The sequence below is a fragment of the Talpa europaea genome (assembly GCF_964194135.1).
Source record: "Talpa europaea genome assembly, chromosome: X".
Lineage (NCBI taxonomy): Eukaryota > Metazoa > Chordata > Mammalia > Eulipotyphla > Talpidae > Talpa > Talpa europaea.
The window spans coordinates 80,802,647-80,826,426 of NC_140081.1; the positions used below are offsets into that span (position 1 = coordinate 80,802,647).

At 38.9% G+C, this 23,780-nt stretch overlaps 1 protein-coding gene across 3 annotated transcripts in view; it reads right to left on the bottom strand.

The window, feature by feature from the left end:
- SMARCA1 (SNF2 related chromatin remodeling ATPase 1) overlaps nucleotides 1–20,290 on the bottom strand; it is a gene marked incomplete at both ends in the record, with an annotated part of 66,618 nt that extends 46,328 nt beyond the window's left edge. For 2 of the 3 annotated variants that reach the window (XM_084258445.1, XM_084258443.1), the window contains 9 exons: nucleotides 3,613–3,681; nucleotides 4,781–4,912; nucleotides 6,025–6,180; nucleotides 9,305–9,484; nucleotides 12,249–12,349; nucleotides 12,446–12,546; nucleotides 13,029–13,195; nucleotides 15,014–15,100; nucleotides 20,108–20,290. In XM_084258445.1, the coding sequence (XP_084114571.1) occupies nucleotides 3,613–3,681; nucleotides 4,781–4,912; nucleotides 6,025–6,180; nucleotides 9,305–9,484; nucleotides 12,249–12,349; nucleotides 12,446–12,546; nucleotides 13,029–13,195; nucleotides 15,014–15,100; nucleotides 20,108–20,290 (1,176 nt within the window). Of the gene's footprint in view, nucleotides 1–3,612; nucleotides 3,682–4,780; nucleotides 4,913–6,024; nucleotides 6,181–9,304; nucleotides 9,485–12,248; nucleotides 12,350–12,445; nucleotides 12,547–13,028; nucleotides 13,196–14,998; nucleotides 15,101–20,107 lie in introns of all 3 variants that reach the window. The other variant, XM_084258444.1, reaches the window with a different exon arrangement.
- Between the last annotated feature and the right edge of the window lie 3,490 nt (nucleotides 20,291–23,780).

Genomic DNA, 23,780 nt, shown 5'->3' on the forward strand with positions numbered 1-23,780 from the left:
TATTTTATATAATTCTTATACCATTTTTCATTTTTGCACAATGTATGCATTTTCATTTTGGTTATATTCCCCCATACAATTGCACCCCCCCTTATTTTGACCCTAATCCTTCCTTTCCCTGCCACCACCCCCCCATAGTGTGTCTCTGGTTTATAGTTGCTTGTTGATTTTGATTTTTATTTTATATTAATTAGTCTTTTTTCTGGTCCCTTATTTAGGTTTTCTGAATTCCTGTTATGAGTGAGACCATCCGGTATTTTTCTTTTTCTTTCTGGCTTATTTCGCTGAGCATGAGCCCTTCCAGCTCCATCCATGTTGCTGCAAATTGCATGAGTTTATCTTTTTTGATTGCTGAGTAATATTCCATTGTGTATATATACCACATCTTTTTGATCCAGTCATCTTTTTTGGGGCATTTGGGTTGATTCCATAGCTTACTTATTGTAAATAGTGCTGCTATAAACATAGGGGTGCAGGTGCCCTTTGGAATTAATGTTTCTCTGTCATTTAGGTAAATACCTAGGAGTGGAATTGCTAGATCATATGGAAGCTCTATCTTTAGCAGGTTGAGGAATCTCCACACAGCTTTCCATAGAGTGGTTGGACCAGTTTGCACTCCCACCAGCAGTGCAGGAGAGTTCCTTTTTTTCCACATCCTCGCCAACATTTGTTGTTGCTAGTTTTTTTAATATGTGCCATTCTCACTGGGGTGAGATGATATCTCATGGTAGTTTTGATTTGCATTTCCCTGATTACAAGTGATGTTGAACATTTTTTCAAATGCCTGTTGGCCATTTGCATTTTCTCTTTGGAGAAGTTTCTTTTTAGCTCTTCTGCCCATTTTTTGACCGGATTATTTTCTTTGTTTTGTTGATAGTCTTAAGAGTTAAAACTGCCAGAGAGACATTTAGGCAGAAGGTCTCAGAAGGCAATCGGATATGTTTAAGTCTAGAGCTTGGAAGAGAATTACAGAGAGATAAATTGTTCCATTACAAGCATGCAGGTAGGAGCTGAAACCATGGGAATAGATTCCTAGTGAGAGCATGCATGAAAAAGAAAGTCAAAGACAAAGACTGCTGAATACTAAACTTTCAGAAACAGACAGATAAAGTCCATAGAGGGAACTGATAGACAGTCAAAGAAGTAAGAGGAAAAACATCCTGTACCCCATAAAATAAGCAGGAAAGAATCTCAAGAAGGAATGGTTAGAGGTGCTAAATAGTGCAGAGAAGCCAAGACATTGGCCAAAAGGTGTACTCAGAATTCAGCAATTGAAAAATCACTGAAGGCCTTCCAAGGTAAATTTCAGTTATTTGGAATGGATAAAAGCCAGTGGTCAACAGATTCAAGAGTAGATAGGACATTAGGTAGCAGAGATGGAAAGGATAAACTGCTCTTTAAAGGTGAGCTATCAGAGGAAGAAAAGAGAATCACAATGTTTGAGGAATAAAAAAGAAGTCTGTGGTCACCATGAGTGAGTGAGCAAGGGAAGAATAGATAGGAGGGTATGGAGGAAGAGGTGACCAGGTCCGGTTGGGACTTTTGACTGTCATTAGGAGTGATTTTACTCTAAGAGTCACTGCGGGGTTTGAGGAAATGAGAGACACAACCTGACATATGTGTTAATAAAATAATCATTCTGATCAAGCAAAAAAGAAAAAAAGAGACTCACAACTAGAATGAGACACAATGTTGAGGAAGTACCGTGTGTGAGTATAGGTTGCGCTATAATAAGGGAGATACTGACCATGTTTACACATTAAGGGAAAAGAGCCAAGGGCCTCCCCGATGGCACAGCAGTTGAGCGCTGGGTTGCGAAGCTGCCCACAGCCTCTGCAGCGCCGGTTCGATCCCCAGCTGCTCCCCGGCCACCAGAGGAGGGTCCCACATGGCGCGCAGACCTCTCCTGCCACCCGCTGCTCCCCTCAGCAGTGTACTTCGGTCCTTCTGCCTGCTCTGCTCCCCACTCTGGCTCTGGTGAATTCTCTCACCCTCCCACGCTTCTGACTGTACCCAGTGCTTGTATAAATAAATAAAATAAATAAATAAATCTTTAATTAAAAAAAGGGGGGGAAGAGCCAATATGGGGCCTTCCCTGGTGGCACAGCGGTTAAGCACTGGGCTGCGAAGCTGCCCGCAGCCTCTGCAGCTCTGCAGTGCCGGTTCGATCCCCGGCCGCCGGCAAGGGTCCCACATGGCGTGCAGACCTCTCCTGCCGCCCGCTGCTCCCCTCAGCAGTGTACTTCGTCAGTCTGCCTGTTCTGTTCCCCACTCTGGCTCTGGTGAATTCTCCACCCTCCTGCGCTTCTGACTGTGCCCAGTGCTTGTATAAATAAATAAATAAATCTTTAAAAAAAAAAAACAAAAAAGAGCCAATATGGAAGGACACGTGAAAGAATTATTCAATAAAAAGGAAATGTGCACAAGGAAAAAGGAAGAAATGAGATCCGGGGTTCACACTGGCAGAATTAGTCACTGACCAGAAAAAGCACACCTCTCCCACTCAGAGAGAAAGAGTGACACAGATGCAGAGACCCATGGAGGATGGCTAACCTCGAATTAGTTCATGGGAAATGACATCTGTTTTCTGTTTGAGAAAGGAATGACTCTACCTGCTGACAGAGGAGGAGGACAGGGATCCCTGGAATAGGAGGCTGGAGAAGATGGGGAAAGCCTGACACAGCTCTGGTAGGACATGGGAAAGAATGCTACAGAACCCCACCTGAAGGATGCCCAGCATCATCAAATCCCAGTTTATGTTACAAACCATGAAATTACAAGTGGTGAAACCCTGGGCAGCTGGATCATCCTCTATAGAAGTGTTGCACAGTCTAGTATAAAGCAGGGCACTGTTCAAGCAAGTAGCAGAAGAGTGTTGAAATCCAGCAGAGACACAGTTCCATTATTCCAATGTAGCGTTTCAGGACAAAAGGCGGGCAAGAGAGGAAGGGAGTTTGGGATTACTGGCTAAAGAATGGGTCCAGAGATACAAAATGAGCTCACTGCCGGATAGAGAAAAAAGTAACAACAGAAATGAGCTAAAGGATGGGTAGGGAAAGCAAGGGCTCAAGGATGGGAGATCGCTGTAAAGTTAACATAATCAGTGTGAGAGGAGTAACATGAATGAAAGAGCTAGAAGGATATAAGAGGCTGTTATCAAAGAATGGAAAGCTGGTGGTCCATGAATGTGAGAGTCACCTTGTAATGAGTAGATGACAGAAAAGAGTGGGCAGTGGGTGGACAGGCAAGATTACTTGAGCCTCAAAGGAAGAGTTCTCTCCATGACTATGGGGAACAGTGTCCTAGAAGTGGTGCTGGGGAACCAGGAGAATATAGATGCCATCTGGAAAATCTGTGGGCTGAGACAGTGAACAGCCTGTATGGGAGAGGACCGCATTATCCACGGGGGACACCCAAGGCAAAGACACTGTTTCACACAGAGGCTGAAGCTACAGTGGGGTTTGTTTCCCAAAGAGGCTGGCAGGAAGGTTGGAAGGCAGAAGCAGGAAGACTGAGCCAAAAGACACATCCACAAGCCCACACAGATTTCAGGGCAGTTTTCTTGCTCAGTTCTATACATTTAACCACGAAATTTTCTTGCCCATTACTTACCGCATGAAGTCTTTCCACAAGTTTTTGATCACCGAGACAATTTTTAGTGTCAAACCAAGAATCGAAGTCCTGTGAAGGGGTGAAAGAAAATTCCATAATAAGTGCAGTTTTTTAAATGAATGTGGTATTCTACAAATTCTTACAGAATTGATACAGTAACCATCTATTTTATTTATCTATCTATTTATTTATGCTACATTTCAACATGGCAGGTTTATTAGGAAAAAGAGAAAGAATAAAAAGAGAGGCACCTGCACAGGCACAAATGGGCAGTCTTGGAGGAGAGCTGCCATAATAATCTATTTTAAGAGCACTTTTAAACATGTTACCTGTGATGGTCGGAATTATTTACTTGTGAAAATAAATAAAATACTGGGGTGACAAAATTTAAATCCCAGTATACAAAACTCCCTTAGTGGTTTTTCCTAAAGGGCTTTCCTTAGACGTGCCCCAGACCACATTAGCATCATATGCAATTAGGAGGAATGAGAGTAAGAATGTAAAATGAAAGACTTATAATGCTAATAAAAGTGTTAATCAAAGAGTCAGAATGAACAAAAGGAAGATAAGGTGTACAAATCAATGGAGAACTGAACTTGGTACTTTCTATTATCAATTAATATCAGTAATGAGGAAAATCAAGCTCCGAAGTCCTTGAATCATTCGATTCAGTTTGCAGTACTAGCATGATCTTACATTAATAAGAACAACAATATAAATGATACATTCACAAAATGCAGTTCTTATACACATTATGAGCTCTTTAGCATCACCAAGTGTAAATGCCTACAATAGTCAAAGATCATTTTAAAGATTCCCCCCACACACAAGCTCAATGGATACAAAATGTTTCAAGCCCTTCTGACTTCAAGAAACGGCAACAGTGAAGAAGCTATTCTGAACTAGCCTATCTTTTATCAAAAGTTATGGTAGCAAAGTGATCTGAACAAAGGTTTAAGAGGCAGGATAATCTCAAAGAAAAGAAACATTATTTCTCTTGATGTTCCCGTTTGGAAAATTCGTACTTGAGTTCATTCCCCAGAAAGTAAAGACACAGATTTAAAAATTGCATATGAAAAGGAACAATACATTTCCCTCTATGTTCTTTTTTGAAAATAGATGTCTGGGCACATAGTAAAAGTATACTTAAGACATGGCTTCAACTTACATCTGCAGAATTAAAGACATCAGGCAATAAAAAGTTGAGCAATGCCCAGAGTTCGTGCAGGTTGTTCTGCAAAGGTGTTCCAGTTAACAGCAAGCGGTTAGTGGACTTGAACTCACGAACAATCTCTGAAAGCTAGAAAAAGAAGTTATGTTAACACTCTTTTATTTATTACAATGCTTAACATTCAGCTTTCTCCAACAATACATTTACTGAATAAAATACAACTTAAAACTTAATATTCCATGGAAAAATATCCTAATTCAGATGCCATGGCTGCAGTGAGACACAACTGAACAAAATATTTTAGGCATGTCTACACTTACAAGAATGCAGATCACACTCATACCTGAGGCCCCTCCCCCACTTAAAAGTGTATTGTCTCTACTTAGGGTACACAAAAAACATCAGAATGTCTCCATGGAATCCAGGCTAATCACTTCACACAATATTTCCTCCTTCCCACCAATCACCTTCATCTATATCCCTAGCCAAATTCTATCTTGGCCTGGTCACAGAATTAAAGCACCAAAGTCAAGCCTGTTCTTGATATCTTACATTAACTTTAATAAGACCACAAAAATTAAGGCACGAAAGCATAAAAGAACAAAAATTTTATCAATAAAAGTGCACATTTTTAGAATGCTCTTAAATAATTATTCTCTAACATGCGTCCTCTTATCAGGTATTAGTTGCAATTTGAAATAAGTATGATCCACCTGGTTTTGCTCCAGTTCTGTCCCTGTTTCTCCCAAAGTAGCCCAGTGATCCAAAGAGAGGTTCATCATAATAACTGAAGCTTTTCCTACTGTTAATGGAGTTGAATGGTAAGAAATACTGATATTTTTCCAGGTTAACACTATACTCTAATTCACACAAGTCATATAATTCCAGTAAATGCTTCTTTCCAATCCATCCACACATCAGGTAGCTCCTCAATAAAAACTAAGCCAATGCAAATGATATTTTACACTGAATACTACCAAAATATTCAAATACGTAGCACAACAGTTAAGCTGCAACAGGGACTATAACAAATGAATGCAATTGTCTTTACATTAAAAACTGTGCCAAATTTTCATTTGTCTTGTCTTCAATAATTTAATCTCTAAAACCATTTTTTAAAACTGGTTTTCATTCACATTCCATAAGTAAAATCAAAATCTTCCAACACTTTTTTATTTTGAATACAGAGTAGCAGACACAGTAGTTAGAAGAAAACTTGAAGATATTACTAACTGGCTTACCTTAGATTTCTCATTCTTGATTCGGTGAGCCTCATCAATGACTAAGTATCGCCAATGAAACTTTTTGAATACAGATTTTTCTTTAATTACCATCTCATAAGAAGTAACACAAACATCCCACTCTCCTGGCATCATTTCATCACGAATGAAAGCAGCCTAATGCAAAATATATTTTCTTATATTAGAATGTGTTAACAAGATGATCACAGGATTAAAGCATGAAGAAAATATGCTTTAGAAAGAATTCTAAGAGACACAGAAATCCACTTGGTTTCATCCATTGTACAGATAGGAAAACTGAGGCTCAAAGATACCTTTGTAGGGACTTGCTGGTGGTGCAGGGGTTAAAGTCTCAGTGCTCTCCAGCTGTGCCAACCACAGGGATCACTTGAGTTCAATCCCTGGCAGGGAGCTAATAACCCACATGGTACAGTAGACCTCTCCTGTCTGCCCGCTGCTCCCCTTAGCAGTGTATTTCAGTCGATCTGCCTGTTCTGCTCCCCACTATGTCTCTGGTGAATCCTCTCACTTCCCCACCTCTGGCCTGTACCCCAGTTCTTATATGCATAAATAAATAAAATAAATCTTTTTTAAAAAGGTACCCCTGTTGGGTATTTGGATGACACTGCTATGAGGCTCAGAATATGATTTTATAAAGAGGTCTTAAGTCTATCATAGTCCAAGAGGATCATTTTTAACTTGTGAGAACTGAATTCCAGATGTTATGGGTCAAAATAAAACCCAAAAGTTAACAGGGAGCAGCAAAATGTAAACTGAGAAAGGGTTGAGTAGCACTATAAATATGAAATTATGGTGCATAAATAAAATTAACTGTTTACTGAAAAGTTTTTATTTCATAAATTCGTAGTTCTGCACCATACTGTGGACTCATTCAACTAACATTCAGAGTGCCTGCAATTTCAGTCCAGGATTGCCTGGGCTGAAGTAAAGGACAGACAAAAAAGGTCTTAGTAGAGTCCGATTACACCCTGGGAAGTGGTTATATTTAAAAAGTTAATTAAAACATTAGAGAACTGAAGACAAAATGAAGAGAACCAGGGTGCCGACCTCCATTTGTCCTGCAAAACCTTAACCTTGTTTGATTTTGGGAAACATTCAGTTAAATGGGTCCTCCTACTGTTTCCTGGAACACAGACACATTTCAGTTTAAATCAGCTCTGCTTTGAAATTTATGTAACTACTTGATAGATTTTAGAGTTAAATACCTTCACAGAACACTAGAGATCAGATAATCCAAAAGGTCTCATTTTGTAGTTGAGAAAATTAAAGCCATTTGAGGTTCACTCAACATGACACAACTCAGCAGCAAAACCACAAGTAAAACCACAACTACTTCCATGCCCATTGTCTTTGATCCCTCCAGCACACAAAAGAAGGGCTTGCAAAACTAGGTCTGGGAGTCACCCCTCTACATGCCTTAGTCCTACATTAGCATCAGACATGATCAAGAGTATCTCTAATAATTTCCCAACTCAACTAAAATACCTACTGTTTTCTATGTCTAAATTTTTATTACTAAAATATTGACCTCGTAAAATGTTTATAGACTAGGAAAATAGATGTAATATATTTATCCAATGGGTAGCAAGAGTCAAATCTGTCTATAAATAATGACCTGGATTTTCTCTATACATACTGACATCAATCTCTAAGTGTTAAGCATGGCACATTTTTTATGTAATTAATAATCACAGGTTTTCCGACTCTTGACCATGGTCCCCAGTAAAATTACATTTTAGGCTGCAATCCAGTATACATATACATGTTTGTGAGCATGTTTATAGAAAGAAGCAACTTAAAATTTTCTCAAAATGATACACCCCCCTCACTATATATGAAACACTCTGCTATTTTCTATTCTATCTTAAACGTGTTTTTAAAAGTTGTTGTCACCACCTACTAAGCTGAATTCCCAACCCATCCCATCTAAGAGTGGCAATTTGAATAACACTGACTTTGCAGATTAGTCTTCAAGAATAAGAAACTTTCGAAGCCACCAGAAGCATCCCAACCTTCTGGAGATAAGGCAGTCATAAATTAAATACATCCACTCTTTCTTTAAAACTCCTAGAGATACTTGATGAAACCCTGGGAATTCCAAAGTTGAAAACCACCAACATACATTTTTACTGCGACATTATGAAAACAAAAGGCTAGATATTTCTCTTTAGTGTATGATCTCCAAAAACTAATTTCAGCAAAGAAGCAATACTTTAGAAATTGCAAAGTTTTATAAAAAATGGTGTCACATTAACTAATAGGAGTAATCAGAAAGAGTTCTAAGTGAATAATTTGCTACTGGAAAATATTAGGCATAGGAAAGGATCAGGCCTGAAATTCTAAATTTATGAGTGCAGTATTTCACTATTTAAATTATTTATCAGTTAAATTTAAATAAATTTAAGTAATTTTTCTTCAAGCAAAATGATAAGAATAAAATTACATAATTCATTACGCTACTATTCTTTTGAGGATATCTTTTGATAACATAGCTAAATATGCAAAATAGAATAAATCTTTACTCTAAACTGTGTTCTCTGGAGGCAAAATAAAGACAAAGTTTAATAATATGCTTTCTAAGCTGATTATTCATTCTGGTATTTTTGCATAATTTATTATTTTTAGATTAATTCTATAGTCCTAAAACGATTGCAGCCTACTAGATTGACAAATGGCTAATTTAAACAAGAGCCCAGAGTTTCTATCATTATCTAAGAATATATGCAGACATGTATTTTTCTGTTCAAAGACCAAAACTGAAGACTGTGTCTATGCATAAACACAAAACACAAAACTCTCTTTATAGACACAAAAAGTTCCATATGCATGTGTGTGCGTGTTTACCAAGTCAGTATTCAAAAATTTCAACCAAAGTTAAGTCATGCAAATTTACACATTTCTGGTGTCAAAATAACCCAAATGATAAAGTCACTGATAAGATAAACCTTCGATAAGATTTTTTTATGAAAAGTCACTTAAAAGTGCAATTCAAAACCACTTAGGTTAATGAGATAGTTAAAAGTGAATGCAGATAGCATAATAATGGATTATATGTTAACAATAAGTAACATACATCTACCTCATCAGACTGTTGTAAGAATTTAACAGATGAAAAGCATTCACACAGAGCCTAGCATCAACACAATGAGTTACTTAGTAGTAGTGGCAGTCAACTTAAATATCTGTTATGGCAACTATATCCAACTTAACCCAAGAAATGTTATTCTTGCTTGCCTTTTTAAATCTATTTCTCACTTACTCTTGAATCCTTGTCTCCAACGAAACAAATAACACGAAGAGATGGAACCCATCGTTTAAATTCATTCATCCAGTTGTGTAAAGTAGACTTCGGAACTAAAACCATGTGAGGTCCAGGAATGTTTCGGTAATGTTTCAGGTAACCAAGCAAAGCAATCGTTTGTAAAGTTTTACCAAGACCCTGCATTATCATCACAAGGGGGAAACAATCCATAAACATTTTTAACTGAATGCAGCATTTTATCATAAACATCACAAAAGATACTTGCTAACTATCTCACTTCCAGGTAACTTTAAAAGCTGTTTAAGTGAATAACCATTCCATTTCAGTACTTACTGTGAGCACAAAAAAAACAAGAACTTGCAGTTAAAAAGTTACATAATTTGCTATGTAGGAAACTTTTACTCCAAAAGGAGCAAGTAATCTACTACATAGTTTTTTTCTTCTAGTTGCAAAATTAAGAATTTAGTGTATTTCACAAGGACACATTTCCTTTCCCAGCTTGCTTAGACACGGTCTTTCTTTCCCATTGTCCCCAACATCATCACAGCCCAGGCATGAAAAAGAGTCAAGGCCATGCATCTCAAGGGGCTTGTGGTTCTGTACTTGCATCTCACACCCTTGAAATCCTAAGGAACCATGAAAGAACAGGACATCAAGGAACCGTGCACAGAAAGGACCTTACAGATCATCTTGTCCAGTGAACTTTTTAATATATTGAATATCATGAACCTACTACATAACCCATGGAAAAGAGAACTATGTTCTGTGCTGTGTGGCCTTTTAAAAACTGTTCCTGGGACTCAGCTCTAAAAAAAGATGAACTCTTGCCATTTGAGACATCACGGATGGAAATGGAGGGGATTATGTTAAGTGAGATAAATCACAAGGAGGAAGACCAATACCAGATGGTTTCACTCAGATGTGGAATATAGACTAACAAAAGAATTGACTAAACTAAACTCCAGAAATATGACTGCAGAAGTGAGGTTACTAGAGGGGGAGGAAAGCTGGAGGTGGGATCAGAGGAGGAAGGGGGTGCAGCGGTACTTGGTAAAGGACTGTGGGTGCATTGGTGGTGGGTGTGGCAGGGTGACATACATCTGAGAGGTGTGAACCAATTCCCCTAAATCATATAGTGTTGTTTATCAATGTTATCCCAATTAAGACTTACATTAACTTTTAAAAAGCAATTCTGGAAAAACACGGCAAAAATAAAAACTTGTGACTTTATCCTATGCAAGATATAGAATTTCTTTTATAAACCTAAGCTTAAAATAATTTTATAAGATTTATTTCATTTAATGAATGGGTTTTGTGGATGCTATGCATGAACATCTTAAAATGTTTAAACTCTTTAACCAAGTAATGCCACTTCTAGAAATCTTATGGAAATAATCTGAGATGTGAAGAAAAACTAAATTATAAGGATTCTCAATACAGCATTATTTATACTTATACATCAACCAATACAAATGACCAGCAATAGGTAAGCGATGAATAAAAATCATGGTACCGCCCTAGAATTATTATGCAATAATTAAGTTATTTTTATAAAAATGTATCAATCATGTGGAAAACATGTATGTGAACAAATCAGAACATCAAATTAAACGTACTATATGATCTCAACTATGTGAAATAAATACATCTAGAGGAGAGAGACTAGAAAGAAATATGCCAAAAAGTTAACTGATTATTTCTAGGTGACAAAATTATAATTAATCTTCAATTTTTTCTTTATTTTTTTCAAAATTTTCTATATTCCTTAAAGTGTTTCCCTTTTTAGTGATTAAAATATATCTGGTATGATGTTTAGATAAGTTACAGTCCAGAGGAATTTGAGGCAAATAATCCTGGTCCTTTCTGTGTCCAATTAACCAAGTTCCTTCCCCTCCGTGCTGGATGTCTGTCTCCAACCCAAAACACTTAAATGTAAGGAGTTACATACAGACCCACGAGTTAAAGGACCTCTGGCCACACACCTACCATTTGTTCAACCAGGGCTGAGTACTGTGGGATTGACTACTATACTACTATACTGGTGATTACAAATGTGGCTCCAGAGTCACATAAATATGAGTATCACTAGGTCACAGAGATCTGGAACTTGGCCTCTCTCAAATTCCATCTCACTCTTTGGTCTTAAAATACCAATTCAGACTTTCATATAGGCAAATATGCTAAATTAGCATCTTAAATGGGCTTACTTTTGCTCTCCGTTCATCTTACTTACATGCCCTTCATCCCTTAGCTTATTTCCAAGGTCCCCTGTGACACTGCATCAAGACTCAGCATTGCTCTTTACTCTGTTTTTCATTCCATCTGTTTTCTCGCTGACTGCTTGCACACTGAAGTATTTATATTCATTCAGGCATGCACACATTCATTTATTGTTTGGCTCATTTGTCCATTCATGCATTTACTGTGTGGTTTATATACCCTACCTCATTCCCAAAGGATTTCAGGTAGGCCACAATGAAGCCATATTTCTGGTGGCCTATAATGAAAATATGACACGCAAACTAATGGTAAAGTAGAAATAAAATGGTGAAATGGCCAAGGAAAGTGAACCTAGAAGGTAAAGATGAGGAAAAGACACAAAGGACACGATGGGCCTACCATTAAAAGTCATTATACAGATACTCTGTTTTGGCAGTCATTTTGGCTCTGAGATGTCTGGATGTCAACATGCAAACAAAAACACAACCACAAGGTTGTTTTTGTATACCTGAGGACATCTCAGTAAGGATTTTGCTGCCTATGAAAGTATATGTTCTAGAGGTTACTCAAAGATGTTAGTCTAGACTTTCCAAATACCTTTTATGTTATACCTAATAAAGCAATTGGCACCAGGCCTCAGGGGGACAGTTCAGTTCAGGTATTTCCAATATACATTAAAATTACAAATAACTGAGAATGTGTTTAGTTACCAACTCCTTACCATTTCATCCGCCAAAATACCATTGACTCCATTTTCATACAAAGAGATCAACCAGTTTAGTCCTCGAATTTGATAATCCCTCAGTGCTCCTCCTTTCACATCTAAAAGAAAATCAAGGTCTCATATTTTTATTAATAAATCCAGTAAAATTTTTCTAGAACCAACTTGAAAAATCACCAACATGATGAAGTACTTACATGAAGGTGATACCTCAAATCTAATACACACATTAGATGTTTTCCGACTCTCAGAGAGTAGCTCTTCGTCTTCTTCTTGTTCTGTGCGCCTGTGGCGGTAGCTGAAATGCAAAAAAAAAAAAAAAATGCAGTTGATGCATCCAGGCATATAAGCAACCAACATGCAAGGTTGGTTGAATCCCTGAATGAAGAACTGAAGACTGAAAAAAAAAGATGCATAAGTGAACCTGCTTGTTTCCAACCCATGCTGTCCAAGGGTCAACTATATCTTCATTTCCAATGGAAATGCTCAAGTGTCAAATCAGTATACGTTGCTAGTATCTTTTATGGAAAAAAAAATTATCTAGGGACTTGTTCAGAAGTTGGTAGAACCAGGCTAGATATTAACTGATTAAGTTTTAATGAGAAATAGTTTCCTCCAAGACATATTTACACTTACATACCTTATTTATGTACCTTATTTTTAATATGAAACTACACTGCATAATTACAGAAGGAAACAGTGTGAAGAGAGGTAAATGGGCGGGGGGGGGCAAGAGAAAAGGAGGGAAATAAAGCAGGGAGCAAAGAGACGCCAACATACTCTCCAGCAGAAATTAAGCTCTGCTTGTCATCTTTCTTCATTCGAGGACGGCCCAATTTCATGTTCAGAGGAGATGTTGGAGATTTCTGTGCTGAAGGTTGAATGAAATGTGCAAAAAGTTCTGTCTGCTTCAGTAAAAATTCAAATCTCTTTGCTCGATCTGCTTTCTAATTTACAAAACAAGAGAAAAGTAATGATTTTCCTTTTTATTACTTTGAAGATCTTTAACACTCATATTTATACGATGTTCTCACCACTTTAAGCAGCCTCACCCATTTCATTACCTTAACACATGGAAGTTTTATCTTTATCCCCATTTTACAGATAATAAAAAGGAGATTCAGAATGGGTAAATAACTTGCTCAAACTCCCACAGGTAGTAAGTAGCAGAATTTGACAATGGTGTTTTTAGATCATTTGACCATAAAGCCAAGCAATACGACAAACAGTAAAGGGCCCAAAAACAAGTACCCTGCTTAATAAATCAGTTCAAAAAGCCACTCCTCTTTTCAAATCATAATCATTTTCTCTTCCTAAATAATCAAAATTGAGCACAATAATATATAACATATCCCAACTACAGAAATATAAATTAACATTTATACCATAAACTGATGTAAGAATTTCTAAGCTGCATGCAGAAAAAAATGAAACTATAGAATACAGTGTCATTTTGTCTCAAAATATTTTCAACGTCATGATACAATAATAAACACTTCTCCCTTCAATTCCAGTGGATTTTATGATGACAGTATATAAATTTTCTCCCCAAGTAAGCAAGATTTGAGAAAAAATATATGCACACACACATAAATAAGGCCAATAGTTAACATAATATGTATTCAAATTTATTTTTTACAACTGCTTGATAAACTGTAAAAGGTCGTGTCATTTGTACCATATAAATGCAGTAAAAAGATACATTATTCTAGATAAAGAGAGAAAAATTAAGATGATTTTTTAAATTCTCAGTCATTTCTGACCACAGGGAAAAGAATACCTGATTGCTAATGAAGGCTGCATAATTAATAACACCAGAAACTTACAGGAGTTCATTAACATAAGTACAAGAATTAGACAAATATATTCAGACCCGCAGCTGGAAGGAGGCCAAAACCTTTCCATTTTATGTTATCCTCACTGGAATGTTGTTTTCAGAGCTGTTAAAACATTAACTATCTACATTCGATGTGGCCTTAAACATTTAGGCATAGAGTTTTATAAAAGTGTCACTATGAACCACCAAATATGTACTTTATCTCTATTTATTTTTATAATATTACTATAAAAACAACCCCTCAACAAGAAAATTCAGTTCCAACCACTTGTTAACTTCTCTTTTATATTAACCAAGTTTACTGGTTTTGAAAGACCCCAGGGCATAAGATCTGGCATAAAAGTCTAGTTAAAATTAAAGCTGAAATATGGATTTTAGTGACTAAACATTAAATGATTAAATGTACAGCAAAGCAGTAGGTGGGCAAAACACAGATTATAGCTTAAATATGTAATATTTTCATACATTGGGCAAATATTCTTCCCTCAAGAAAATGTATTACCATATTACATACTTTATAATGTTTAGCATTCATATTTCTACCCAAAGCAAAGAGAGACAGAGAACAATCTTTCATTCTGGCTTTGTAACCTGCTTTCTCTCAATCATATTGGCATGTTCACCTAGTGGATAAACTATTTCTAGCCTAAAACACCTTATTGTGGGGACAAGAGCACGGAACAAAAGTGAAGAGTGTAGCAGATGCCCACTATTCTATATAGTTTCTCCGATCCTTTATTTCTGAAAATGAGCAGACTCATTTACTCAACAAAATATATTATGATGTAATATAAATTAAATTACTTTCCAGTTCTAAAATCTATGATTCCATATTAATAATATATGCAAGTATTTTTTTAATCTTTCATATCTCCTCTACAAAAATAAACTAAAATATTCACTATCCTACCCCCAAGAATATATTTACCATTTTCTCTTCATATTCAGGGTCCATTTCCTTTTCAGATTTAGGAGTTTTAGCAGCAAGTTTGAGTTGAAATGGAGAAATGTTTTTCTAGAATTTCAAAGAAAATAAATCATCAAATTGCAAAGCGAGGTCTTAAAAGTGGTCAACATTCTCATTTGAAAAAAATAAAAGGTAATTAAATACTAAATAAATAAATCAATGTGGGCCGTACGTGGACCAGTGATGAGAGCATGTCATGAAGCAGGGCTTATAATTAATCCAGTCTGTGCACCTGAGGTCCAGTGGAAAAAAAAAAAACCCAAAGAATCATGAAAGCCAGAGAAATAACATTAATTAAAATAAAACCCAAAAGGTGAAACATTGAGCCTTTTCATCTATTTTTTAATTTAAATCATAAGACAGTGTATAACCATTGACTAGGAGATAGATTTAAAATCTAGAATATGCTAATACTATCAACCACAAACCAAAGAATTCAAGGAAAGTAAATATTAATTCTCAGAAACAGGTCTTTATGTAATGGAAACAAGCCAGAGTTTCAGAAGAAAAGACTGTGGTTTCTTTTCCTGAAAAGACACTTTTTTAAAATTGTTTTCATACTCTAATTAGAACATTAAAAGTTTTTAATGCAATACAATTCATTTATATTTAAAAATAAAAAAGTAATTTCAATTTTTTGATTCATGTTAATTTTCACAACTGGAAAAAATACTATTTTAAACTATGCTACATAAATATTTCGTAAAAGCAGTTTCTCAGGGCTATTAACTATTAACCTTTGATATTTAAAAAGTTGTAATTTACTGAAAATTAACATCAATCAACTACTTATAAATACTAAAATTATCTGCAGTGATTATACATCTACACTTTGTAAAGACGAGTTTGTACTCGTAAATATAAATCAGTACATAGACTTTACCTCTTTCCTTGTAAGGAAATAATAAAAAACATAACTATCCATTAAATACCAAAGCCAAGAGTATTTGCACAAGTCAAAACACAGATCTGTTTGTGGAAACTAAAGAAATTATGCTCATTTTGTCATAACTTTATCAATTATTTCTGAAAACTTAGGTCATAAATCAACACCAGAACGTGACCTTAAAACTAAGAAAAACATGGCTCCAATAGCTAATGTCTTCCAAGATTTATTAAAATTTCTATTTTGAGGGAATCCAAAGTAAGATTATGGAATATGACCCCAGTCCCGGTTCTACTTTGGAGCACTGATCAGATATGTTCAGTTATTCTCAGGCCAAATAACAACCCCCATGATTTACCATGTCATGTGTATATAACATCTATGTGGGATGTTTTGCATATAATCCTGGATGAATGAGAACATAAAACTGCTAAAATTCCTTCAATCCCACACTTTCAAACTGTCACATGTATTGTAAATCCCATTTTATTTTCAAAGCAACAGGTAAAGGAAAATTGGGTAACAAAATCCCCATCATTATTATTCCTTGAAAAATTACACAGAGTCTAGCTTTCAAGTTTCAAAACAATTACCAAAGTGAAAATGACTTTGCCTTCTAATAGTATGGAACTAAAGTTCACTTACAGAAAATTGAAATTTTATATTAGAAAAAAGCATTTGACTAATTACTTTTTTGCTTAACGTATGGTAGAATACCGTAAAAATTTAATTGTATGCTAATTAAAATTCCCATTCTTGAGCAGTGCTATTAAAAGCTGTAGGTAATTACTTAATTGGCACTCTCTTCCACAACAAATTTTAAAATACCTACCTTCTAAACCTGCTCATATACATATATATGTTTCCTGAAATACACTTCTCATACAAGGAAAGATAAAAGGTGACTGAGGTATTTCAACGAATTCCTTTATGGGTTTTATCCCCTGGTGATCTGTATGTCATGAGAATGGGGCACAAGGTCATCAAGATGCCTTGTCTTAAAGACTATGACCTTTTCCTTGATGTTTTCATTACCCAAAAATACCAACTCTGATTCCACAATGTTAGGTTGTCCAACAGCCACTTAAATTAAGTAAGAACCAGAAGGTTCTGTAGCTAAATGTTGCAAACCAATCCCCCTAAATCTCATCTACTGTATGCATCCTGAAAGTATCCACATTCAGAGACTATTTTCTTTTATTTGATCTATAATGCAAAAAAGTTTGATAGTCTAATTTCCTATATTACAGAGAATAAAAGCAGTGGCAAAAGATATGGGAAACACTACTAGAAGAAACGTACCCTGGCAATAGTAAGAGGGATGGTAAAAATCCAGGACTAAGAAAACCTGCCTTCCATTGCAAGACCATCCCACTTCCTTGCTGTTCAGGTGTAATTATTTCCCTCTCCCTGCAATATCGCTTGTGTTTTGTAATTTACATTTGTTTTAAATGATTGATGACTTTCTTACAGCCATGTCCTTTATCATAACCTCTAATGAAAGTAGACTGTTTTAAAAGTGATAGCTAACATGGGCCTCCCTGGTGGTGCAAGGGGTTAAGATGCAATCTATGAAGCTTCCCCAGCCTTGGCAGCACAAGTTCGATCCCTGGGCAGGGAGCTACCCACATGGCACCACAGACCTCTCCTGTCTCCCCTGCTGTTCCCTTCAGCAGTGTATTTCAGTCAGTCTACCTGTTCTGTTCCCCACTCTGTCTCTGGTGAATCCTCTCCCCCACCACACCTCAGGCCTGTACCCTAGTTCTTGTATGCATAAATAAATAAATCTTTAAAAAAAATGATAGCTAACAGCCTGACAAAAAATTAGTTAAAAATCAACACAATACCGCAAGTGTGTCAGAGATAACTACTTAATGGAAAGAACTGAGATTCTACTTCTAGATCGCAAATGCTTTTGGATCACTGGCATAGCACAATCACTGATAAACATAAGGAAAAGGTACAATACATTTTACCACACTATTTAAAGAGTCAAATTAGTGTGTAATATATTTAGATTTTTTTAAGAGTACCACCAAATCACTGTATTTGGAGAAATCATATGACTGAAAGAACTTAAAAAGATGATTTGGTACTACTGGGATTTTTAAGGAAAAAAAAAAAGATGTAGTGATTAAAGTAGTAAACCTCACATATCCAGAAAATTTCTGCATGTAGCACCTATTTCCTGGTGCTGAGGGGACAAATGAGATAACAGTAGGACAATTTCTTTTTTCCTTTTTCTTTATTCTTTTTCTTTTGACGGTTTAAAAAAACAGAAATGTATTGCCTCTCAGTTCTAGCGATCAGAAGTCTGAAATTAAGGTGTCAACAGTCATGTTCCCCCTGAAGGGGCTAAGGAAGGATCTGTTCGAGGCCTTTCTCCTAGCTTCTGGAAGCTTCTTAGCATGTGTAGGGGGAGTATAACAGTCTTCACATGGTGTTCCTCTGTGCCCTATCTCTGCGTTCTTTCCCCATTAGGGCAATTTCTGTTGATATTACAGAATTCATGATTGTATTTATCAACTCAGGGCTTATTACATAGTTGTTTTTTTTTTTTAGCTGATTGCCAGTATATTTGCACAATTCAAAAAATTTCTGCCAACTGGAAATTTGTGCCATACAAAAAGAAGTTTAGCACTTATATTTATTTGTCTTGCCTAAGGGATAAAGGGTACGTAGATAAATTTCTGAATTTTCCAACATTTGATTTAAATTGATGCTAGGTACATGGGGGAGCTTTAATCATCAATATTGTCTTACTGCAGATACCGTAAAACGTTGAATGTTTTCTAGGTTTTCACTTAACACTACAATTACCTTTTTGTTTAGTCAACCTCGTAAGCGTAAAATATATTACGTAAGCAATCGCTGAATTTAAAATTACTCTAATTTCCCCCAAAAGCTTTTCATGTGGTGGTACAGTATCACATAATGATCCAGACAAAGCCACTTGAGATCGCTAAAGCATGATTTTAATTACCTACCATTTTTTAAATTGGGATATGTCTACTAGGAATCGAGGAAAAATGCACCTAGAAACAATCCATTCAATAATTTTATTATATATCCAAAATCCTTTGGCTCCCACCTAGTTTTTATTCTCAATTTTTTTCGACGCATTCCAATTTTATTTGCAAGGATTCCGTTTATATGCTATATGCCTCGTAGAGAGAATACATATTTTCTGGATTTGCCCTTCATAGGTGTCGGAACCGTACGCTTCTGCACATTAGCAGCAGCTCATGCTGGAGACTCTGGGTTAAAATTTTAAAAAAAAAAAAAAAACCTGCGTGTGTCCAGGAGCCAGCAGCGCCCACTAGGAGAGGGAGGTGGAAGCCTGGAAGGCTTGGGGCCGGATTGGGGGACCATTTGGGTGGCCCTGGAGTGAAATACTATACCGTCGGGGGCGGGGCAGGAGCGGGTGAGGGTGCACACGTTGGAAATTTTCCTAAACCAGCGTCCACGGTTCCTCCGCGGGGGGGTTTGGCGGGGAAAAGGGGTACGACGCGGGGAGCTGATTTTCTCGGGGTGACACCCCCGCCTCGGCAGGCGAGGACCAAAGGAACAAGGGATGATTTTTTTCCCCCCTGCCAGGCCAAGGCCGACCTTGCCAGTGCAAGAAATAAAAGTCCCTGCTATGGTCCTCCGCCTCCCCACCACCGGCACCTGGAAATTCAAATTTAAAAAATAAGCCTCAGCCAAGCCCCTTGTGCGCGAGTGTGGGATTGAAGGGCCCAGATTTCCCAGGCAGAGGCCGACGGGAAGGGGGGGGAGAGGGAGCGAGCGAGAGGCGCGGGAGGGGCGGAGGCTTTTCCTGCACGGCCCCATCCCCCACCCCATTACCCCAGTTCCGGGAAGGCGAAGGGGGTCGGGGGCGGCCGAGGGTTCCCCAAAGCCCCGCGCCCCGGGATAACGGGCCCCCGCCACCTCTCGCCGCGCCCGCGCCCCGCCCCCGCCCTCCTGGCGGCGAGAAGGAAAGGGGGAGGGGAGCGCAGGCGAGACTGTTCCGCCGCCCCCCCGCCCCCCGCGCCCGCGCCCGCGCCCCCCAGCCCAGCGGAGCTCCGCGGGTACCTGTCGGGCGCCCGCCGAAAGGTTAGGGTTTCGGCGCCTGGGGGGGAGCCCGGCACACGATTCGTCCACCGCACACACACCCCCTTCCTCTTTACCTCCTTCTTCTTCTCGCCCTTCTCCGTGGCCGCCGTGGCTTCGGTGGCCGCCGTGGCCGCGGCGGCCGCTCCCTCCTCCCGAGAGGTGGACGGCTCCGGCTGCTCGTCCTCCAGGACCGCGATCGCGGCGGGCGCATCAGCGGCTGCCACGGTGGCTGCCACTGCGGCGGTGTCCGGCTCCATGGCGTTGGAGCGGGAACGCGAAGGGGGACGAGGAACGGGACGAGGGCTCCTGGGCGGCGGCAGGGGCGGCACTGGAAAGAGCTAGATGGAGCACGGGTGGGGAATCACTCCGCTTCCACCCCCCTCGCTCGGCCCCCCTTCTTTAAATAACCCTCAACCCTGCCCCACTTCCGTCCACCCACCCTACGTCATGGCCTCCCCCCGTCACCCTCCCCCCTTCCTCCACCCCCCCTCAACGATCGCGAGACTCCCCCTCCCCACCCAGAGCCCGGGCCGGCCCCGCACGACCAACTGTTGCCTGAGTGTGGGGCGCCGAGAGGGTTGGAGGCGGGAACCCGCAGCCCGTGGCCCCCTAAAAATCTCCTTTCCCACACGCCCCCAACAGTCAGCCTGAGCTCCCCTCGCAGATGTGTGCAGAAGGAATCCTATTTCCCTTAAATTTGCTCTTTGTACCTCGGGGCGCTCGCCCCTTCTTGCACAAAGAACTTTTCCTGGGCTTATAACTGGACGGTCCAAGGTCTTTCTCACCATTTGCAAAGCCCAGAACCCCTCCGGGGACTGCCCTTCCCCAGGTCCCTAAAGGGGGTGTTGGTGGTGCTGTTCCCACCTTCGGAAATTTCTGCAGAAGCCCTTGCTCGAATCTCTCCGTTGCAGCTGCAAACGTTGACTTACTAGGCAAACCCTGACTCTTGGGTTTTATGTACCTTGACTCTTTTTTATCTCTGATACCTCTCAGGGGACCAATGTGCAGGAGCCCTTCTTTTGCCTTCACCAATGAATTTGAAAACTCCCAGGGACCAAGGTCAAGGTCTCCAAAGAACCTGGGGTAACTCACGGTATGTACCTAATATTAGTAATTGAATTGGAGTACTGTGATTTGGGGGGGAGGGGGGTTGCTAGTCCAGTGCTTTTTTATTTCCTAGAAATTCAACACCTGTAATAATGCTCATAGATATAAAAGCATTTTCCAAAGGTGGCAACCATATGCAAATGTCAGTTACTAAATATTTCTATTTCTTATCATTTATTTTGATCAATAACTGAAACATTTACATCCTAGATTTTAAATTTCAGCAGGCTAGGGACCAAAAAATCTTAAAATATGTATGAAACAATATCAAACGGTAATTGCAAAATGTACAGTTTCCAAAATGAAGCACATAACTTTCCAAAGTATGAAGAACTCTTGATTAATCTCTCTCCACAAACCTTCTTCAATTACCAATCTGAGATGAAGTGTGATTTCTGTGGATAGCCAGAAGGCAAATAATTGCCCCCCAATATACCCCTTTTTCCTAGGGATAATACCCTAAATTCCATTCTGTTTTAAAGTTGTGACTCCTTAATATGCAGAAGGCTTTTGACATTTTAGCTATTATTGGTCATTTACATGTTAGTGTGAGTGAGTGTGAGATCCTACCCAGGGACTAGTTTTCAACTGAGAAAAAGACAAAGAGCAGGACACTGTTAACTGAAGGAGAATGCCACTGGGAGCAGAAAGGAAGGTGGGCTAGCTTTGCTTTGATTTTACTTTCATTATGTCCTTTTCATTTACTTTAGATGTATCCCCCAGTGCACACCACTCATCCTGAAGTACATGTATGTGTACTAGCCAATGGGCATAGGAAGGCTCAGAATAAAGGCAGCTCATACATCTGGAGCATTAACTTTAGTCACAAAGAGGGATAAGATTAAGTCACTTAACTGATTATTTGAAACATGATTTTTTCCTACTAAAATATGTGGGTGGATTAAGGAATGAGCTGCAGAGTTTGAAGTGTCTCCAAGTAACTATTTAAGACTTCCAGGTAGACGTCAACTCACCACTACCTGTTCAGTCTCCTCAATCCTTACGGGTTCCTTGGTGGGAAAATTCAAGAAACTGAAAGAGAAGGATGCAATATGTTGTGTCCGCCTGGCTTGAGAAGAATCCTTCCAGACAAGAGCAGTGGAGGATTTCTTTTTCACCACATGCAGCTGTGGTAGGCTAAAATTCCCCTCATGGCCTGGGACCATGAGGTTCAAAAAGGCAAAAGGCTCAAGAAATATTTGTGCATTGATGTCTCCTGCTTGCAAGGCTACTTTATTTCAGTGTATTACTCATTGCCAGTGTACAGTATTTCAGTTTTGTCGTGGGTTAAATACACTTTTGTGAGGAAATCTGGGAAACTCACATCCCTTTATAACACCTTTTTTTTTGTGGGAACATGTGTTCCCAGTTCCAAAAAAAGAATTTAGAAATTAATTTGGGGGACAGAACATATTTATACATTGGCAGTTTTCCATGTATGTATAATGTGATCCTCCTTTTTAAGATGGCACTGCTGAGAGTACTACCAAGTACATGAATTTGGCTGGAAAGGTCAATGCTTGGTCAATAGACCTTGCTGCAGGATTCATGTAAATATTGCCCTTTGGCTTGTGGCAACAGCTGTTCTTTACAGAGCATGTTCCATGCTTATTTGCAAATCTGCCTAAAATTCATGATCTGTAAAGTTGTGTTCAACGAGAGTCACCATGTTTTCTGATCCTACTCAACACCTTGCTCTCTCTGCTACTACTCTCCCCTGTTATGTCTTTACATTTGAAATGGTTTTCAATTGCCTGATGCACAGAGGCTGGAGAACAAAGCAAACTTTTGTAAAGAACCCTGGGGCCAAATTTGGGAACTTCAAAATGAATCCTTGTCTACTGAACAATAGGTCCATTTTGGCAGATTGTGAAAATTATAAAAGGTATCCAATAGTCATTTTTGCATAGCCATATTTATTTAGTAGACACCAGAATGTGTGTCCAATGGTGGTATTAAATACTTTCTTACATTTCATAAATGCAAGGTCGAGCATTTGGTGTTCCTTCCCTTATCCTGTATCTGAAATTTATCACTGAAACCACACTAGGACTTGAAACCACATTGTGATCCCTCTGGTCAGTGTTCTTCAGGAGCTGATACAGAGGATGCTGGACCTTGCAAAGCAAATTGCTTACAACTATAATTACCATTTTCTTCATATCCGTGAGCTTTCTTGCCAATCTTCTTAAAGACATTTGTAATATTACCCAGTGATCAAAAAAGATAAACTCATGCCATTTGCGGCAACATGTATGGAACTGGAAGGGATCATGATAAGTGACATAAGTCAGAAGCAGAAAGAGAAATACTAGATGGTGTCACTAGTATGTAGAATATAAAGTGAGTAAAGTAAGAGTCAGATATAGACAAGCTTAAAAACTAGCCCTTGATAGCTGACTACAGGACTGAAGCACCAAAGAGGGGGTTAAGAACAAAGAGGGTTGGGCCTCCCCGGAGGCGCAGCGGTTGAGTGCTGGGTTGCAAAGCTGCCCGCAGCCTCTGCAGTGCCGGTTCGATCCCTGGCTGCTCCCCGGCCACCAGAAGAGGGTCCCACATGGCATGCAGACCTCTCCTGCCGCCCGCTGCTCCCCTCAGCAGTGTACTTGGGTCCTTCTGCCTGCTCTGCTCCCTGCTCTG